The sequence below is a fragment of the Natator depressus genome, chromosome 3, assembly GCF_965152275.1.
Source record: "Natator depressus isolate rNatDep1 chromosome 3, rNatDep2.hap1, whole genome shotgun sequence".
NCBI lineage: Eukaryota > Metazoa > Chordata > Testudines > Cheloniidae > Natator > Natator depressus.
This window is the reverse complement of record NC_134236.1, coordinates 194,653,866-194,674,766: the sequence shown is the minus strand read 5'-3', so window position 1 is coordinate 194,674,766 and position 20,901 is coordinate 194,653,866. Positions and strand designations below refer to the sequence as shown.

The window sequence follows — 20,901 nt, the reverse complement described above, 5'->3', positions numbered from 1 at the left end:
CGGTTGGCGGGGAGGTGGAAAGAGACTGGTTACGAGCTACTGTAAGCGGCAGCGAGGCTGTCCCGGCGCATGCTGGGAGCTGTAGTACTCCCGAGACTGAGACTGAACGGAACGTGCGGAGAGCAGGGTGGACAGAGACTACAGCACCCAGGCGGCTGCGCGGCGAGGGGCGGCCCGCTGGGATCAGCCCCCTCCTTCTCCCGCTTAATACCTTCGGCGCCGTGCGTGGGACTGGTGCTACTGCCGCCGCCGCCTTAACTGTGCTTAGAGGTGACCCTGAGGCTAGGCAGCGACACAGCCGGACGAGCCGCTTCGCCCAGCCATGGTCAGTACCGCTCGGCCTGCGGGGGATACGAAGCTCCCCCTCCCTCTGGAGAATATGGTGGTAACCCCTGCTCCCCCTCTGTACGTGTGAGAGGGTAACCCCTACATGTGGTGAGGGCCTGGGGTGCAGATCCCTCCCGCACCCCCTCTCTGTGTGTGCGGGAGATCTGTACCCCTTACCTGGAGTGAGGGCCTGGGATGCAGATCCCCCTCCCTGTGTGGGTGAGGGCCTGGGGTACAGATTCCCCTCCCCGTGTATGTGGGGGACCTGTACCCCCTACCTGGGGTGAGGGCGGGGGTACGGAGCCCCCAACGCCCGCTGGTGTGTGTGTGTGTGGGGGGGTGACCCTGTGCAGTTCCTGGTGGGACGGGGGCGTGTGCGGAGTCTGTAGCCTGCGCCCGTCCTTGGCAGGAGGGTCGGGGGCTGTGGCGAGCAGAAGGGGCCCCGGGACCGGGCGGCCCCGTTTATCGGTCAGGCGCCATCGTTCCTATGCTGGGGTGACCCCTTATCCTTGCAGCAGAGGACACGGCGCCTGCAGCCCGGGCCGGAGCCTGGAGTGGTTCCCGAACGCTGCAGGCTGGGGCGCTTGCCGCGGGCACACCGGCGTGAGCAGTGGCTGTGGACAGAGCTGCCAGCTGTTGGGTAAAATCTTGGTGTGGTTTTATAGAAACCGTCTGTTAATTGCTGGAGTGCGGGAGGGGAAGTGGGTGACGTCGCTTTTCGTAGTGTCTCGAGGTGACTTTGAAAGTGTTCTCCAGTGAGTTATTGTGGAAGCAGTGCACCTGAGTCTCAGACTGTTCCAGCCAGGGGTGCATGTCTGCTGCTGCATTCAAACTAGCAATTATAATTCACTGTTTCCCATAAAGTGCTGTATCCTGATCTAGAAGGTCACATCCTGATCTAGAATGTCACCGGTCATGGGGATTATATGGCGTTCTTCTCTGTGTTACTTTCCAGTTCCTTTTCTGTTAGAGCTGTGTGACTTAGGCAGGTTAGAACATCGGGGACCTCAGGAGGTCATCTAGTCCAACCCCCTGCTCAAAGCAGGACCAATCCCCAATTTTTGCCCCAGATCCCAAATGGTCCCCTCAAGGATTGAACTCACAACCCTGGGTTTAGCAGGCCAATGCTCAAACCACTGAGCTATCCCTCCCCTCCCCCACCCCCACCCCCAATGATGTAGTTGGGTGGGAAGGGATGTGCGCTGGAACTAATCCCAGACACTAGCCCTGGATTTCAGTTGCGTTTCTTCTTCTTATGGTAATAGTGAAATGGTTGAATTGAAAAGCTGTTTTGCTTGGAAAGGCCTGAGATATAAACATTCTTGTTTCTATGTTAAAATAGGTGTTAATGATGTCACTAAAAGCATTGCAAGGAGCTATATTCATTACACTGCTTCTGTCCTTTCTGGTGTAAGAATAAGGTGCACGCTGCCTGTGCTCTGGCCTTAAGTTTCAAGTCACTTCCATTTCCTATCTATGATGCATCTAGAAATTTGTTCAGGTTAAATGTGTAAAGTGATGTATAAATTACTTGCTTCCTGTCACTATCTAATGTATATACAGAGATGATCCTTCTTCCATCTCTAGTAATGGATTTATTTTTTGTTTTGCCCCTCATGTCTTCCTTGACCCTAAATCCTGCTCTTCAATTCCAGATTTTTCTACCCCACTCTTGTTTTATTTGTGTATCTAAAATGCTACTCTAGTGATGTCTAGTCCCTGGAGAACCTTATCGTTTTGATTTCATGTTCACTACTCTAGTCATGTCAATTCAGGATGTTCCCAATCCCATTTAATATTCAGTTGACAGTTTTGAAATTTCTGAAAACAAAGTCCCCCATGATTTGGTATAATTGCCATTAGCCAAATCCTCATGTGAACAACACTCACATTTAGGAGCGCCTATCTCAACTTCCACTTTAAAGGAACGGACTGGGGAACATTACATCGGTACAGTACTTGCACATAGCTAGTAACTTCAAGTGCTAAATTGTCTCACAACTCTCTGAAATGTATCAGAATGCAGTTTTCTCAACTAATTCCTCTACTCAAATGTGGAAAGGACAGAATGAAAGTCTGAGACAAGGTGACTAAGGCAGTATCTCTTATTGGAACAAATTTGTTGGTGAAAGAAATGAGAAGACCTCTGTAGAGCTCAAAAGTGTATCTCTTTTATTGGACCAACTTCTGTTGGTGAAAGATATTCCCTCGTGCACCTTGTTTTTCTCATATATGGGACCAGCACAGCTACTGTGCGACTTCAAATGAGTTGGTCTGTCAGCCAAGTCTTATTGGTCTGATATCTGACTCTGAAGCTTTCAGCTTCAGTAATATTGACTACTTATAGTTTTAAAATGTTTTATCAAGCAAGGTGGGTTACTGCTAAAACTTGAACTGTGCATGGACTACGGTCCTCTTAATCCCACTTTCCTGGATGTTGTAAAGCAAGGTACGTTATCAGTTAGTAATTAAGTTATGGATTGGCAAGGCCTTTTGTAACACAGTCCACCTCTGTGTAGGTAGGATATAGTTCTTCTACCCCCTCCCCTGCCTCCTACTGACAGAGGACAATCTGATATTAATTTGATACTATCCTTTGTAACTACTTGCAGCATAGCTAGCTTATTTGTTTTGTTAAATAGTACTGTATCCAGCAAGTTTGAGAAGTCCTAAATCTGTTAAAATTGAAGGTGTTATACTTTGCAAAAGATACTAATTAAGGCAATAAGCACTTACTTAAAAGTACGGCGGGGAAGGGAATAAATGGTGCTGATTGGAAGCTTGTGCTCTGTAACCAAGTATTCTTTTAAAAAAGGCTATTTTAATATATTGTCCTCCCCTTCAGAATTCTACTTGTTGTCTTTTGAAGCTATCTGAGGATGCAGAGGTCCTGTACACGCGAATACAATGAAACACTTTATTTTTCCACCCTTCTCTTGTAGAGAACTAAATATTCCATACCCTTTCCTGGCTCTCTTCCACACTTTTTTGAATTTGACAGGGGAGGTATAAATAGCTTCAAAATATGTTAATTGAACTTATTCTATATATTTCATGTAACAAACTCTAAAAACTGGCAACAACTAAAGGTCACTGCTCTAGTTACCAGAACATGAAAGCATTCTTATTAAAATTCAGTGTAGGAGCCAAGTCACAGATTAAAATGACTGTCCTATGTACCTAAGGTTCCTTTCTGAAAGAATGGGCCTCCATGTAAAGGGACATGATGATCTTGACATCTAGCAAGTTTAAAACAAAACTGATTTTAAAAGTAGCTTCAGTGGCTCAGTGCTGCTATATCTTGCTATTTTTGTGATTAAAACAAATCACAATATTTAGTGGTTGTTTTTAACTCCCTGGCTCTTGACTCTAGAGACCATGTGCATGAAAACCTGTTTTTGTCTAACAAACAAAAAAACCTCTAATACTCATTGTTGCAGAGAAGAAGCTTGAATACATGAAGTGAGTGCATTCTAAAGGGTCACCCTAGACAGCTAATAAACAGTTAATAAAATAGTAAAAGCTAATAAAAATAATAAAATTAATGAGAATTTAAAAGTAGTAATGGCTTAAGCCAGTTATGGTGTTTTTCTTTTTTTGTGTGTGGTGGTGGGGGGGGACGACAGTAACTCCATGATTTTTACAACCTTGTTTGGTAATATGGGTGCTACACCTGCCTCAAACCTGCAAGCCAATTTTTGTGGCATTCTCATTTTACTATGCAAGTCTTGTGTCTCCTGTTGCTGTGTTAAAGACCTACCTGTGCAAACTGATTCTAAAGGGGAAATGGTTGAAACTGACTGGATAGAGTAAAATAAAAATTATTTAATCTATTAAATTTCCTTAAGTGTTGCTTGTAACACTAGTGGGGAGGGGGGAAAACACCTGATTTGCTGAAGTGTTACAATCCAGAGAAACAGTGCCAACCTCCCTCTCCCCCAATAAAACAGGATAGCACCATCATTTAAGTTGGAAGTCACGCTTTCATTTTGCCGAAGTGCAGTATTACTAACTTCTCCCCTAAATTAAACTATAATTAATTTGAAGTGATGAAAAGCAAGTGTAGGAGAACACAAGAATTTTGGTGTGCCAGTGTTGCATGTTCCATTTCAAGACCTGTTCAAGATGGTTTGTAAATGTTCGTGTAATTGAGTGAAGTTCATTTTTCATTGTTTTTTACAACTGTCTCTTTTTTTTATCACAACTAGCAGAAAGATCATCATGTCACTTATTCTGACAGAAAACAGATCCCCTTCAGAAACATCTTGGTGAAGACTAAATTTTTAACATCTGGTACAAAGCAGACTTCTCAGGTTACATAAAGCTAACTCACTTGTACAGTTCTGTCGTCTAGCCAGATTCATGATTCTGCGATCAAAGAACATGTAAAACACTGCTTCTCTATCCTCTGGTTGTGTAATATAGCCATCATCCTTGGAATGGTGTGTGTGTTTGTTTGTTTTTTTGTTCCCTTTTCCGCAAAAATTCCAACACCTTCAAGACTTGTAGTAACAAGAATTGGGAGCTTAACCTCACATGCTACAAAACAGGAAACATTCAAAGGACAGATTTTTGATATGTAACAGCGAGTTACTTTTTAAAAAAGTCAATTTGATGACTTAAGTTTAACAATACACAATTACTATAGGAGTGACTAACTCAACTTGCTTATACCTTGGAGTCCTAATAGTCTAACCTCCTAATTTTTGCTGTTTTCATTTTATAAAATGAAACTAGATTGTTTCTAGATGGCCTCATTTTATGGTTATCTAACACCAGCATGATGCCATAGTGCCTGGATTCTGAATACTTTACGGGGAATACAGTTAAATCTAGAAGCTGATTTCATTAGGAAATCCACAAAAGCTTCTCTAGGGTGGTAACTCTTAGCCCTGACTCCCAAACTGGGATTTTGTTATCTTCCCAAGGCCTGCTCTAAATTTAAAAGTTCAACTGACATACCTATGCTGGTAAGGGATGTGTCTCTTTGCTCTGGTATAGCTGAGTCAGTAAAAGCTCCAGTGTAGAAGCATTTATACCACTATATCTTGTGGGTACAGCCCTACCAAATTCACAGCCATTGAAAAATGCATCACAGACCATGAAATCTGGTCTTTTGTGTGCTTTTACCCGGTACTGTACAGATTTCATGGGGGAGACCAGCGTTTCTCAAATTGGGAGTCCTGACCCAAAAGGGAGTTGCGGGGATTGTCACGGTATTGCCACCCTTACTTCTGCGCCGCCTTCGGAGCTGGGTGGCCGGAGAGTGGCGGCTGCTGACTGAGGCAGTACAGAAGCAGCAGCCACCCAGCTCTGAAGGCGCTGCCAGCAGCAGTGCAGAAGTAAGGGTAGCAGTACCACAACCTCCCTCCCACCCCCCACAATAACCCTGTGACACTCGTCCCCTCCCCACCCAAACTCCTTTTTGGGTCAGGACTCCTACAATTACAACACCATGAATTTTCATATTTAAATAGCTGAAATCATGAAATTTATCATTTTTAAAATCCTGTGACTGTGTGAAATTGACCAAAATGGACCATGAATTTGAGAGGGCCCCACTTTTGGGAACCATCATAAGCTATACTAGTATGGTGATGGAGGGCTTGTCTACACTTATCGGGGGATCAACACGCAGTGATCGATGCATCAAATCAACTGCAGATCACTCTCCCGTCGACTCCTGTACCCCACATGAACGAGAATTACAACAATTAAGGATTTTGATATTGCAAATCTTGTCCCACCATTTGACCCTATAAACAGACTGAAGACAGGAAACTTGATCAGTGCCATATGCACAATTGTGGCGGTGACTGTCCATGTCTCATAACTGAATAGAAGTGTTGTAAGACATTTAGCTTAGTACTTACTTTTGATGCCCCTGTGTCATTCCATAGGATGTGTGACAGCATTCCAGATGCAGAGCTGGCTTTGGCTATGCAATGGATAATCTCATCAATTGTGACCGCATAATCCCTAGATAGCAAAATTTCTCCATGGACTGGAGCAGTATTGTTCTTAATAATTGCATAGACATGCTCCAACACTGGTTGGTACAGTACTTCTGTTTTCTTTAGGCTGATTGTGAAACCAAAATGAATGACTGCACAAGCAAAGTGATCAGTTATAAACTGAATGTCCTGCATCGACTAAGCAACCATTGCACAATCAGCCAAAAAAAAAAAAGCTGCTTACTGAGTAAATCTGCAACTTTCATGCAAGCATGAAAGCATTGCAGATTGAAAGACTTCCCATCTGTGTGGATCTAGATAAATACTCTTCTGTCAATCTCATTAAATGTATCCATAAGTATAGCTTTCAAAAGGATGGAAGAGAGTGTGGGAGCCAGCACTTGACTTTGGTGCCACTGATGACTGGAAAAGGTTCTGATATCTCGCCATTTTCCACCACACTGGCCATCTTCCCATCATGGAAGCACCAAATGACAGAAAAAAGTCTACAGGGCATCCAAACATGAACAAAATTTTCCTGAGTGCCTTGCGATTTAGAGTCTAAAGCTTCAGCTGAGTCGACAAAGAGCATGGTTTTGCTCCATGCACTCTGCCTGAAGCTGATTGGCTGTGAAGATCATGTCTGTAGTGCCCCATACAGACAGAAATCCATACTGAGATTTGAGGAGGATAGCTAGGTCTTTTTACTAATTCTTGACTGGATCTTAAGTTTTTCCCAGCAACAGGGAAATGCCACAGTAAGTATCGCAGTTTGCCCTATCCCCCTTCTATTTATAGAGGTGGACAATGTTGGCATCCTTAAAATCCTGTGGCAGTGACTCTTGCTCCCAGATAATGCAGAAGAGCCGTGTGAGGTGCATTAGAGTGTGGTAGCCACCCAGCTTATAGATATTTTCTGGAATGTCATCTAGTCCATGTGCTTTCCCTTTTGACAACTGCTTGATTGCAGTTATAGTGTCATAAATTGGGGGCTAGTATAAGCTAGTCTTTCAGTGAACATTGTGGAAGAGCATTTGGAAGGGTGATTGAGATGCCAAATGAAATGTTCCATCCATTGGCCAAGTATTTCTTTTTGTCAATTAAGAGTCTGTTGCTGTCTGGGGCTCACATAGAGGTTATTCTGTTGTACCTCAGTCCATACACAGCACAAAGGCAGGCAAAAAAGCATTTGGTATTTTTGCAGTCTTCTGCTAGTTGTAACTCTGCCAGTTCCTTTTTCCACTAATGGTTTTTCATTTGCTCAAGTCTGTTTTACTCAATGATGTGCAGTCTTCCTAGCTGCCGAATCCTTGTCTGCTGTGTAGACTTGGAGGGTAACATGTGGTGCGTTCAAGAACGGACATTCTCATCAAATAAGTCCTGATGTTTCCTTTTTAATATAGCTGAGAACTTCAGCAGACATTGTTTTTTCCACACTGTCTCAGCATCCACTAAGGCTTCTGTAACTGAGGGAAATGCTTCCATGTGTTTGCTGGAATTCAGAACTGTCACAATTTTCCAGACTTGAAATTCTGATTTTTTTTTTTTTCCTTCCCTGGCTTGATTTGTTGTCTGTTGCTTGAGAGCAATATGGAGGGACACTGTACCTCTCAGGAGGCAAGTGAGCCGTAAATCATGGAGAGCTCTTAATCAGATGATGTTGATGATATAATTGATCATGGGCTAGTGTTTTGAACAAGGATGCATCCAGGTTGTCTTATACTTGTTGGCCTGTTGAAACAGTGTATTGATGATGACAATGAGGTCGTACATGTTGCATCTGGAAAGTAGTAGCAAGCTGCTAGAGTTTGTGATACCAACTCCATTACTGTCTGTCTGTCTGGGTCACCTTTCCTGGGCATCGTCATAATTGGTATAAGTAATTTCATATCCATATAAATGTTCACACTAGAGTTTTTGCCAGCATAACCATACAAATAAAACCTTCCTAGTGTAAACAAGCTCTAAAACAAAGAGGTCTTGCTCTTTTCATCCTTGGTATTTTTCACACTTGCAGATATGGCAGCTTCACCTCAAACCTCAGAGATTGGTCTGAGGCTGTATGAGAACTTGACATAACACACACCACCCTTTCCTCGGCCTCTGGATATTGGGCGGGGGAGGGGAGGGGAGATTCTTGGGCAGTGAAAAACAGTATACGTACCAGCCTTTTGCCTACTGCTTTATTTAATAACGGCCATACTGGGTCATATCAATGGTCCATCTAGCCCAGTATACAGTGTTCCAACAGTGGCCAATGCCAGGTGCCCCAGAGGGAATGAACAGAACAGGTAATCATCAAGTGATCCATCCTGTCACCCATTCCTAGCTTGTGGCAAACAGAGGCTAGGGACACCATCCCTGCCCATCCTGGCTAATAACCATTGATGGACCTATCCGCCATGCACTTACCTAGTTCTTTTCTGAACCCTGTTATAGTCTTGGCCTTCATGACATCCTCTGGTAAAGAGTTCCACAGACTGACTATGCATTATGTGGAAAAAATACTTCCTTTTTGTTTTTAAATCTGCTGCCTATTAATTTCATTTGCTGACCCTTAGTTCTTGTGTTATAAGAAGGAGTAAATTCTTCCTTATTTACTTTCTCCACACCAATCATGGTTTTTTAGTTCTTTTTTTCAAGCTGAGATGGTGTGACCACATCTGCACCCAGTATTCAAGATATGGGCGTGCCATGGATTTATATAGAAGCAATATGATATTTTCTGTTTTTATTTATCGCTTAATGATTCCCAACATTCTGTTCGCTTCTTTGACTGCTGCTGCACACTGAGTGGATGTTTTCAGAGAACTATCCACAATGATTCCAAGATCTTTCTTGAGCATATCACTTGAACTGCTACATAACTTTTTAGTTGGTGTCCTATTTACAGTTCCATCAGATATCTAGGTTTGCAGTATTCTACAAATCTCCACTTGCAAGTAAATCTGCAAATCAATGTAATGAGAGCAGTCTAATATAGTGTGATATAATTCTACGCTGCATATTCTGCCAATCTTCTGAAGACTTGTATAGGCTCTCCAATAAGTTTGAAGCATAAAAGCTACATAGTAGTCTAATGGAATTTTGTGACTCTGTATTTGAAGTGCCTATGCTTTTAAAAAGGCAGTATTTTTCTCCATACATTAAATTGTTCTGGCCTTCATTTAAAATACTCCCCATCACTCTCTTCCGTACAAAGTGCAAACAAGCCTTGGAATATTTCCAGTTCTGGGGTTTCAAGTTGCAGCTTTTTGGCTACCTTTCTGCAGGTCTAGTCTGCTCCCAGAAGACATTTGGGAGTGCAGCTATTGGTTTGAAAGAGAAGCAGAATCCTAGGAGCTGACCCTGTGCTGGGTTTTTGCACATGCTTCGCATCCAGAAGTATTAAATATTTGAATGCTCTTTCTACAATAACTACTGAAAATGCTTAATGGCTCTCTAATCAGGGAAAACTGTATTACTAGCAATGTGTTAGCTAAGTCTGTCTATTTCTTTTACAGTCTGAACCAATTAGAGTCCTAGTGACTGGAGCTGCTGGTCAGATCGCCTATTCTCTGCTCTACAGCATTGCCAAGGGAGATGTCTTTGGCAAAGAACAGGTAATGGTTAAACTGAACTGTCACGTGTCTTGTTCAACAGTATTGAAGAAACTAGAATCTGTAAAATCTTTTGATAAACTTGGAGTTAAGTTTTCCTGTGAGCCTTCATATTTCATGCAAAGACATAAGTTACTGTTCTAAGTGTAGGGTTGCCAACCCTCCTGGTTTTGCCGGGAGTCGCCCAGTATTGGGCTCTATCTCCCGGAGGCTACTGAAGCCAAATGGGGAGATTTTAGGCCATTAAAAGTCCGGCAGCGCAGTGGGGCTAAGGCAGGCTCCCTGGCCCCATGCCGCTCCAAGAAGTGGCCAGCATGTCCCTGTGGTCCCTGGGAGGTGGACGGGGATTTCTGTGGGCTGCCTGCACCCCAAGCACAGACTCCGCAGCTCCCATTGGCCAGGAACTGCGGCCAATGGGAGCTGCAGGGGTGATACCTGCAGGCAGAGGCAGTGCACAGAGCCCCCTGGCTCTCGCTCTCCCTCTTCTCCTCCCCCCCCCCCCCCCGATGCAGGTATGTGCTGGCCGCTTCCAGGAACAGCACAAGGGCAGGCAGGGAGCCTGCCTTACCCCCATTGTACCGCCAACCAGCTGGAACCCGCACCCCAGCCCTGAGCCCCCTCCCAGAGCTTGCACCCCAATTCCCTGCCTAAGGCTCAGCCCAGAGCCCCCTCCCACACTCTGAACCCCCCCAGCCCAGAGCCCACACCCCCTCCTACACCCCAACCCCCTGTGCCAGCCTGGTGAAAGGGAGTGAGCGACAGAGGGAGGGGAGATGGAGTGAGCGGGGCAGGGAAAGGGTGTTTGGGTTTGTGTGATTAGACTGTTGCCAACCCTAGCAGTGAGCCTGAAGAGAAGAAATAGAGCCTTGAGTTATTCTGCATCCTGGTTTTTATATGCATTCAATGCTGAATTGTGATGCTGCTGTTAGTCACTCTGTCTTAGTAAATGGGCTGTTATACATTCCCATCTCTCCCAAAAGGTGATATTAACTAATATCTGGCTGCAGGAGGAAATAATTGAAAACCTGAAGCCTACACTTATTGTTCCATATGCTTTTAAATTACTTTGTTTTACAGCCTCTTGTTCTTATACTGCTGGATATCACTCCCATGATGACTGTACTGGATGGTGTAATGATGGAACTGCAAGACTGTGCCCTTCCGCTGCTGAGAGGTGACCAAAAGGAATACAGACTCTTAAAGTTAACTTAGCTTGATTAACTGCAAACTGTAAGAGAAATAGGATCAACTCTTCAGATATGGGTGTAATACTTGCATATGTAAAATTGCTATTTGCATATGTAATGATTGGGAATTTGTTTATACTATTTAAACCTTGAAAGTAAGACAGCAAACAGTTGGCTGCTTGAACTATCATGTCACGATGGGCCTCCTGGCCTAGTAGTGAAATAGCTTTGTCTTTTTTGATATGCCAGTCCTTTTTCTGAGAAGGTTATAAAACAAACTCTTAAAATCAAGTCATTTCTCAGTTTTGTCTTTATTTCAGTGATCAACTTGTAACAAATTCTGGATTCTCAAGTATAGCCTCTTGAGGTGGAAGAAAGTGAGCTAATGGGCAATGCTGTAGTTATTATAGCAATGGTTTCAAATATCAGTTGATAAATAAAACTTCCCAGACTGTGTAGTCTTACTCAACCTTCTCCAGAGTGAATTGATATTGCTGGTTACTGAGGAAAGGAAAACTCATTTGGGTCATACACAAAAATCCAATGCCATTACATGGGTTGGAAGGGATGGGGAAGTGAGGAGTACTATATATAGGGTACATCAAAGGGTACAGGCAAACAAATGAGGATGGATAATTCATTCACGTTAGGAAGTTGCTAACACCCATCGACAACTTAGTGTAAGGAAAGAGCAGTAATTAAACTAGTAAAGATGGGCATTTGCTCTCTGGGTGTGTCTTTGTCACAGCTGCCTGTCTGATTAGTGCTTTAAATAGAAGGTAGTCCAAAGAATAATTCCATTGATGTTGCCATAGAATTCCCCAAAAGACTGGTCTGTTACTAATTCTGTCTCTTCCCTCCTTTGCTTACAGAGGTCATCGCAACAGACAAGGAGGAGGTTGCATTTAAAGATCTTGATATAGCTGTTCTGGTTGGTGCCATGCCAAGGAGAGAGGGCATGGAGAGGAAAGATTTACTCAAAGCAAATGTGAAAATTTTTAAATCCCAGGGTGCAGCCTTGGACAAGTATGCCAAGAAGACGGTCAAGGTGATTACAGAAACTATTTTATTTTTTAACTGGAAACTCTTTACCAAGCAACTTAAAGATCCCAGCAAGAGCTGTAGAGTAGTACAGATGTAGCATAAGGACAAATTTTGTTTTACGGAAATCTTGCTTCTCAAATGGTCTGAATTGGCCAAAGCCTGAGTGGAGGCATCCTGTTAGACCCCCTAGTTGATCTAGGGAATGATCCCAGTCCATTCACTGAACCATCTTCTAGGTAGGAGTGTGTAGTGTCTTGCAGTTACTCCTCAGAGGTGAGGAGCAGTAGAGTGAGACAAGGTGGCCTCCTATCGATATCACATGCAGATGAACAACCAGTTTACCGATGCAAACTTGGCTCCTATTTCATATGAATCTGTAGCTTTATTTTAATGACTTCTGTATCAGTCAAAAGTTACAAAATAAAAAAAGGCTTTGTTTTAGATTTAGTTTTTAAAGTCACATTGGAGAGGTTGTTTTAAATGTCTCTTTCCAGTAGCTCAGGTACAATGAATAGAATCATGTGGCTTCCCTCCTACAGCTCCTAATCTCATACTCATGCTCCCACTGTGCTTTGTAACTGACTTGAATGCCTGCTTCCTCTGCTGATGAACTTCCAGCTGAGTCTAGAGGGCTGTTGAGAGTTTTCTACAGTTGAAATAAAAATTAGCATCCGCTCTTACAGAGTAATGGGGAACTAAGAAGTTGGAATATCAAAAAGGGAAATATAAAAGCATGTCTCTAGATCCGCTCACTAGATGGAGGCTGTATGGAGCTTGACACTGTTTTTTTTTTTTTTTTCTTCATCAATTAATCTCCTTTTCATATTAAGAGAAACTGATTTAACTCGAGACACAGCATCTTACTTCAACTAGGCAACAATTCCTTCAGTCATAACTGATCATGTAAAGCGGTGTCATCTAGTAGAACTACCTTAAATGGGAAACTTTAATGGGGGGCGGCGGGGAGAGCAGAAAGCAAGCAAAGAGCTGACTAGTTTGTGTGTATAGTCCTTTTAATGTATTAAGAGATTGTGGGGGATTTTTGCGTGGCAGGGTAACTAGACTGGAGGTCAGTGGTGCTGACCTCTAAATACTGGTCTCCATTATTATAGAGGCACTTGTGAAGAAGCATTTAAAAAGAACTGTTCTGTGATTCTATATTTATGATATCCTCTTGAGTAATTTTTTTTGATAAAGGATTTTCAGTTAATGATTGTATACAATATGTTTAGGATTTAAACAAGACTTTTTGTCTTCATTTCTTGACAGCTTCTTTGGAGTAAAGCCTTTTCTTTACAAATGCTGAATGTTGTGTTTTCCCAGCTGAGGGAAATGAATTTGCAGAAACTGTAGCTTGGCTAAAAAGTTGACTTCTCTTCTCGTCCCACTCCCCTTCATTGCCTTCCTAGGTTGTGGTGGTAGGAAATCCAGCAAATACCAACTGCTTGACTGCTTCAAAGTCAGCTCCCTCAATACCAAAAGAAAACTTCAGCTGTCTAACTCGTTTGGACCAGAACCGAGCTAAAGCCCAGGTAGGAAGAATCCATCCAGGGCTAGAAGACCTTCTTATGTCTGTCTTTTATAAAGAAATGTTTAAATTTAAGCTCTCTCAGAAAGTAGTGTGTTATACTTAGATGTACTAAACACTTAAAGTGTAGCTGAAATTAGTCTGTTCCATGTCTTTTTTTCTAAATTCAAATTAGATTGCTCTGAGACTTGGTGTAACTGCTAGTGATGTGAAGAATGTCATCATCTGGGGGAATCACTCCTCCACTCAGTACCCAGATGTTAACCATGCTAAGGTGAAAGTGCAAGGAAAGGAAGTTGGAGTTTATGAAGCTGTAAAAGATGACAGCTGGCTGAAGGGTGACTTTATCATGGTAAGATTTTCTGTTTATTAATTATTTCTCAGCATAATTGTACTATACTGTGCTCCTGTTGGACTAATTCTGACTCAGTGTAAAAAGCTAGTGTTAATATACACACCATGGAAATCTTATGGGAAACTTTAGCAAAGCAAATCTTCCAGTCCTAATAAAATGATTTGTCTTCAAATAGCTTGTCAGAATAATCCTATATTTGCATCTTTAAAATCTATAGTCCTGTTCCTGTGGTGCTTTCTTTTGCATAAACCTAAATAAGTATGCTAGCTGGATTTTTTTTTTTTCTGCTGAAATGATCAACCGTGAAAGTTAATGTTGAGAGTCAAAATTGCTGCCACTGGGTGTCGTCTGGTGTCCTAGCCTAGGAGAGGATAGTTCACTTTTCAGTAATTTTAGTCCAAAGAATTGGAAAAGCTCCCCTCTGAATATACTGATCATCACTTGGGGATGACAGTTTTTGGGTGTCTGTGGTTTTTTTTTTTTTTAAGGCTGCCATTTTCTAACTCAAGGATTCTGTGGTTTGACTGCTGAGCAGTGGTTCCCATAAAGAATTTGAATTGCCTGTGCTCCATAGGCTTTGCCACCTTCTAGCTTGTTTCTGGGTGCAGTTTAAATTTGTTTGGCCTATTAAACGAGTCCTTTGCTTGCTCTGTAAGGTTGTGAGGTCCGGTCCCTCTTTTCTAATTATTATACACTCACAGTTGAGGTGCTGGAGTCCCTAGACTTAAACAGGAGGGCTTCAGTGCTGGATCCTTGACTCTGGCCTGCTGGACACAGTGGGGATAGGCCCTCATGGATATATCATATAGCTGGTCTGTTACGTGTATGTGTGTATCGTCTGAGGGGATAGTAAGACTGTTTAGAGGTGCTTGCTTCCTAGGGGATGAGTTGGGGTCTAACTGGTACAGAGTCAGTGAACAAACTTTGGCTGTTATAAATATTGTACATGAATGAGACTTGCTTTTTACATATACATTTCAGCAATTAGCTTAGTTTGACATAAGTGTCTTCGAAAAGAGACAAGGATCTTCAGGTACTATCAAATGACTCGATTAGCATGTGAAATAGGTTCTATGTAATCTTTAAAGTTGCTTGATAGCTCATGTGGGACACACATGTTAAGTAGTTCACTTCTAGTCTTCAGCTGGCCACTAAACTATAAATGTTCTGCCATAAATTAACCTATACATAAGGCCCTACTTAATTTGCGGTATTGTAGATTTTGCAGTATTAAGCTTCCACCGCAGTTTTGTCAGATGTGTGGCTGACAACAGGAGCCCCAGCCCTCAGACAGGCAGCTGACAGTGGGAGCAGGTTTTTCCAAATTATTGCAAATAATAAAGGTCCTTTTTTTTTTTTTTTTCCACATCTTATCTGAAACTGTCATTTGACAATCATCCTGCAATTTAAGTAGGGCCTTACCTATAAACTTTAAAAAAGCTTCAGTTACTGAACCGAAACTGGTACAGATCACCTGATGTGATGCTTGTGAAAGATCCTACATTGACAGCCCCGTAGGATAGGCTGCTAGCCACAAACCTGGTACAGCAAGAAACCTAGCCCAGCCAGCCTCCCCAACCCTTCAGTGTGTCCAGCCTTGACCCTTTGTTAGCCGATGGCCAAGGATGTTTGGTGAGGTGCCAGCTATGCCAGTTTATACCATCCGTGACTTTAACTGCTAGGACGCACTGTCCCTTCGCGGCGGGCAGCCCGGGCTAGGCTGACGGATGCCCCAAGGTCCTAACCACCCGTGACTTTAACTGCTAGAGCTCAGAGCTCCTTTGCAGCGGGCAGTCAGGATTGACTGACAGGCGCCCCAAGAGTTTGCCCCGTGGAGGCGGCACAACTCAACGCTAGGCTCTTAGTACTCTCACCTAATGGCCAGGCTTTATAGCCAAAACGGCTGAGGTTCTTTAATTGTGTTGGCTGCTTTACAGTAAATCAGAGAAACAAGTCAGGCTTATGCATAAATGGTTACCAAAATTTATTAAACTAGATTCTAATCATGTGGTTACAAAATTGCTAGTGCCTACTTATTTAAGTGTAGAGATGTTACACACACAAACAAGTTACAAAACTGAAGCTACAATCCCAAAGAAAGAAAACAAAGTATAGAGCTCTATTTCAAAATATGTGTACACTAAAGATAGGAGATCAGGTGTGGGTGCTTCTTACCCTCCTTGCATCTCTCGATTCCAGCGGTGCCAAGCCAGGATCGGTCACTCAATTCCGCAGAAAGACGAATAAGGGACAAGGCTTAGGGACCCTCTTAGCTGCAGAAGCCTTGGGAGGCTGTCACTTATCTGACCAGCAGATAGATAGTGAAAAGCACTCAAAAATCATGGTGCTGTAGGTCCCCTACTTATACCTCTGTACTCCTTTATTCTCTTTCTCCTTTCTATGCTAAATTGGGGCTGGTCTGTCGGGGTGACGCCAGCTCTCGCAAGAGTAGTTCACACTTGCAAGGGAGAAACAATAAGTTTCGACTACTGGACACTTCTTTTATCAGGGTAAATATTTTCCCACCTAGGATGTTGGTGTGTGTGCATCATGCTGTTTTAGTAGGGGCTAAGAGCCATGTCTGTCACAGCGCCTCTGCCTGCTGTGAGCCCAATTGTTGTATACGTTCCCAGAGGCACACTGTCGCAGCACACCTGTGCTTCTCTCAGCTTCAAAGGCTGTGCTGGAGTGCCCTGGTGTTTTGGCTCCCGTGTGTTTCCAGCAATGCTGGTCTGAGGGGGGGGGGCTGGCTGTCTGGCTACACCCTTGCAGAACATTTCTAGGCTGTTAGCCTGGTCTACTTCAGTGTTACAGCTGCTCATTGGTAGGATTGTATATCTGCCATAATTCAACTGTGAACATCTTGCTCTCCAACTGAGGGTTTTTAGTGAAGACTATACAAAACTTTCTCCCATGACAATTACTCTTGGGGTATTTTTGTGCCAAAAAGTTAAATTCTATGCACAATATTTTAAAATTCTGCATAGTTGTCAAAATAACACCATATAATCATGCCAATTTCAATTATTTTTGGTAAATTCATTTCAAAATACCTGTTATCAAGTATGTCTGTCTGTGTTGTTACAGACAACAAAAAAGATTCAGAAAATGTGTTTTGAAAAATTCCTTGCTAGGTATATGAATACAGAACTGAGTAATTCATTTAAACTACAATACAGAAACTTTTCCCACCCCCTTCAGAAGTACAAAGGCTTGGAGTCGGGGTAATGGAGGAACTGCAGGAGAGGGAAATAATTGCTGGGAAGGAGCCTGGGAGTGAACCTTGAGAGTGTTGGGTATGGGTGGGAGAAATATGGAACAGTGGGGGAGGGATTGTTGGTGAGCCTTTCCTATGCAAACCCTGGCTGACCCCTAGCCTCTCCCATTCAGTCAGGCACATCTGCTCTGTCCCCCTGTGTCCTTGTATCTCCCACTCCCCATTCAGCCTCTGGCTCAGTATTGTCACCCCACTAGCTCCTGTGCCCCTGCTCTAGTCTGTCCCCCCCTCACTAGCCCTTCTGAACCCCAGTTTGTGTGACACACCCACCCACCCCCAGCAGCCTAGTGTGTCCTGCTCTCTGTCCCTCCCATATCCTATGCCTCCTCTCATGGGCAGGGCCCTTTCAGGAAGTCAGCCTCTGCCCCTTCCCTCTCCACAGCTGGCTGCTTCCTCCAATGAGCCAGCTGCCCTCTCTTCTGTCACCACGTGAACCTGTAGTGGGCAAAAGGTGTAAGTGCATCTTCCCTTCACCTCTCCATCAGAATCAATTCTGCGGGGGACATAAATTCTGCACTTGCACAGTGGGCAGAATTCCCCAGCAGTAGTCTGTTAGCAGTAACTAGAAAACAAAGCCACTGCTTGCTTGCTTAAACCTAGTGTCACTTATGGACTATGTGCAAATGAGATGTCCAATTCTGGGGGTTTTTTTGTCTTTACTACAGACTGTTCAGCAACGTGGTGCAGCTGTTATTAAAGCCAGGAAGCTGTCCAGTGCAATGTCAGCTGCCAAAGCTATCTGTGACCATGTGAGGGACATGTGGTTTGGCACTCCAGAGGTAAATATTGCTATGGCACATTCAGAGGTGCTCATGACTAATCTCTTTAAACTTTTGTGTTTTTTAATGTCCTTCTGCACTGGGTAGATTAATCTGTCTAATCATGAGTGACCAAAGATATTACACACTTGGGACTATAACAAATGCAGCAAGGCTTTCTATAGTATAGACTTGGTTGGGGGGGAGTTTCTATAAGAAATTAAATTTGTGCCCACTGTAATAGCAAGGAAAGCTATTTATCACTAACTTTTTGTTTTCAGGGGGAATTTGTTTCCATGGGAGTCATTTCTGATGGAAATTCCTATGGTATCCCAGAGGATTTGCTCTTTTCATTCCCTGTTGTAATCAAGGTAACTACACTATTTAAATCTATCAAGGTTTAACTTTTTTGAAATGTCTTGAGTGGGAGGTTATGTATATTTCAGTGGTAGCATTTTAGGATTTGGATCATTGGTGCTGTGAAGCAGGCTTTCAACATACTTCTGCCTACTGTGAGATGCCCATTACACTCACTGTTCCATAATTTGGCAAATGAATATTGGATGGCTGCAGAAAACCATAGTCTGAAGCGTAGGGAGAAGGAGGCTGAAAGAATACACTGCAACTAACCTTCTACACTGAATTTGAAGAAAAATATTAATGCTCTTAAGACTGCTCAGGTAAAAAGAAATTAGAGACATAAGTCCATCTGCTTCACAGTAAGCTTGTTTGGGGATATTTACATGTAAATTTACCATATCTTGTAACTGTTATCTAGAATGGGATTTCTCATTCAGGTGGCAAACTCTAGTCACTAAAGTACATCAGACTTCGAGACACAGATCTGCTCCACACCATCACTTGGTTTCAGTTGGAGCAAGCATGTGTTCTAACACAATTTCTGGACCACAGATTAGCATTTGTGTTCAGAGGTGTCACTCATTTCACTATAGTACCTAAACTGCAAAATTAGGTGCTGCTTTTAGACTGTACAAGACTTGTTCTCATACAGACTAACTTTCAAACAGGATAAAACCTGGAAGTTTGTTGAAGGTCTTCCTATTAATGACTTCTCCCGAGAGAAGATGGATCTGACTACAAAGGAGTTGATGGAAGAAAAGGAGACTGCTGTGGCATTTATTTCCAGTCCATGACTAGCTGGTCATCAAGGTTTAGAAAATCCCTTAAAAGCTGAAGAGTCTAAAAGTCGTCTGTAAATCTAGTAACCCATGCAGTTGCTGTATTCAAGCTTTTTGTTTTGTGGCAGCCATTCATTTTAAAGGTCACATGCTTATTGGTACACTTGTGCCTATTATCAAGAGTTCTTGGCAATTAAACGTACAAGCGATTCAAAATCTGTTCTCCCCCCGAAAAAACCCCATAACTGGTCAGTAATACATGTTTTCTGTATCAAATAGAGACTAGTCATTCAGTCTTGTTCAGAAATTGGCACTGGTGGCATTTGAATTATTATCTCAATCAGGGTTAACAGTCAAGTGGCTTAATATTAAAAGGAAGATAAAAATGCCAGTAGTTCTCCTTGAACTAATACTTTCCTATTTTAAAAATGCAAGAAGGAAATTAGTTGGATACAGAGCATGTACTGTTCACTCTGGTTACACTTCACTGTGTTTGTAATAGAAACATTAAAGGATGGTTAATTGCACAATGGATACCGATCACCTTTTCCCTGTCTCTTTTCTGACTTCTAAACCTACTTTTGCCTCTGTAAATTGTGTGATGGGCAGGATACCTCTCTGGGCAGCCCTATAACTGATGGTTTTGTAAAAATATTCTCTTGTGTTCAACCTTGAGTTAAAGGGGCAGGGGAGAAGAGCAAAGCTTAGAAGGTATGGATATAGGCTACTACAGGTCTTTGGGAAGTCTTATTAATGATTTAGCACTTCCATGTTGCTCTTTCCAACTAAAATACCCCTTTATTCTATTTGTGCTGTGGTTAGAAAAACAGACAGTTGAGTTTTGTCCTGGGATGGGTAAATTAGACATTCTAATTAGAGCTCAGGAGCTGCAGTAGTTCAGGACTAGAATACAGATACAGCAGATACCTAGAACCATGAAAGGATGTCTGTGATACAACTGACAGATATTAGCTTAATAGGAAAAACTACTAATGTGTAATCAGGGTCAAGGTCCTGTGACAGACTCAAGCATTCAAGTGACATTCTTTTGCTTACCTGCATGTCTACCTTCTTTTAATCCCTGGCTACAGTACCCTGCTAACTAATGAAAGCAATTATTGTGAATGTACTAGTATCTCGCTGCCCTGCTGAACGGGTGTTTAGAGGACATAGGCAGCCAAAGACTACATCTCATGTTTAGAGCAGCTCTCTCCCTTCCTCCCACTTCTAGAGCAGATGCATGCTAGAGTATTAGGGGAGCTGGCACAATAGCTTAATATGCTACTTCATTTCTGAAGTTGTGAGGAAATTGAGCCAGATGATGGAAGAAAAGCAAATTAATACTTCTCGCATGATTGCAGCTGTTACTATTTCGTCTCTTCAAGAGACCTCCCCAAAACTTATCAGGCCAAATTCTTTCTTCCTTTGCACCCTGAGAGATTGGGCCCATAGGGAAAAAAAAAACAATGAGCAATAAGCAGTGTGCCTTTCTATAAAGACTCAGGCTTGTCAGCACAGTTTGGCTGACTGTCGCACTTTTGTGATGCGATCATTCTCCTTTCCTCCCCTACATCTTGCCTTTTCACGTGTTTCATGTAGTGGTGTTTTAAAAACTCATTCACAGTTAAAGCCAGTTGGGTTATCTGTGAATGCTCAAATGGATTAGACAGTGGTTCAAGGACTGGGAAGAAGGGAAGGGACATTTCACACCCTGTGCAATGTAATTGGGCCTT

The 20,901-nt window shown here is 42.8% G+C and overlaps 1 protein-coding gene across 1 annotated transcript; it reads left to right on the top strand.

Moving 5' to 3' along the window:
- The first annotated feature begins 167 nt into the window (after nt 1-167).
- MDH1 (malate dehydrogenase 1) lies at nt 168-19,212 on the top strand. The gene is made up of 9 exons (XM_074949588.1): nt 168-325; nt 9,785-9,883; nt 10,958-11,054; nt 11,940-12,115; nt 13,521-13,643; nt 13,815-13,991; nt 17,937-18,050; nt 18,311-18,400; nt 19,058-19,212. The coding sequence occupies exons 1-9, from the start codon at nt 323-325 to the stop codon at nt 19,181-19,183; spliced, it is 1,005 nt and encodes a 334-aa protein (XP_074805689.1). The 5' UTR covers nt 168-322; the 3' UTR covers nt 19,184-19,212.
- Nucleotides 19,213-20,901: the final 1,689 nt, after the last annotated feature.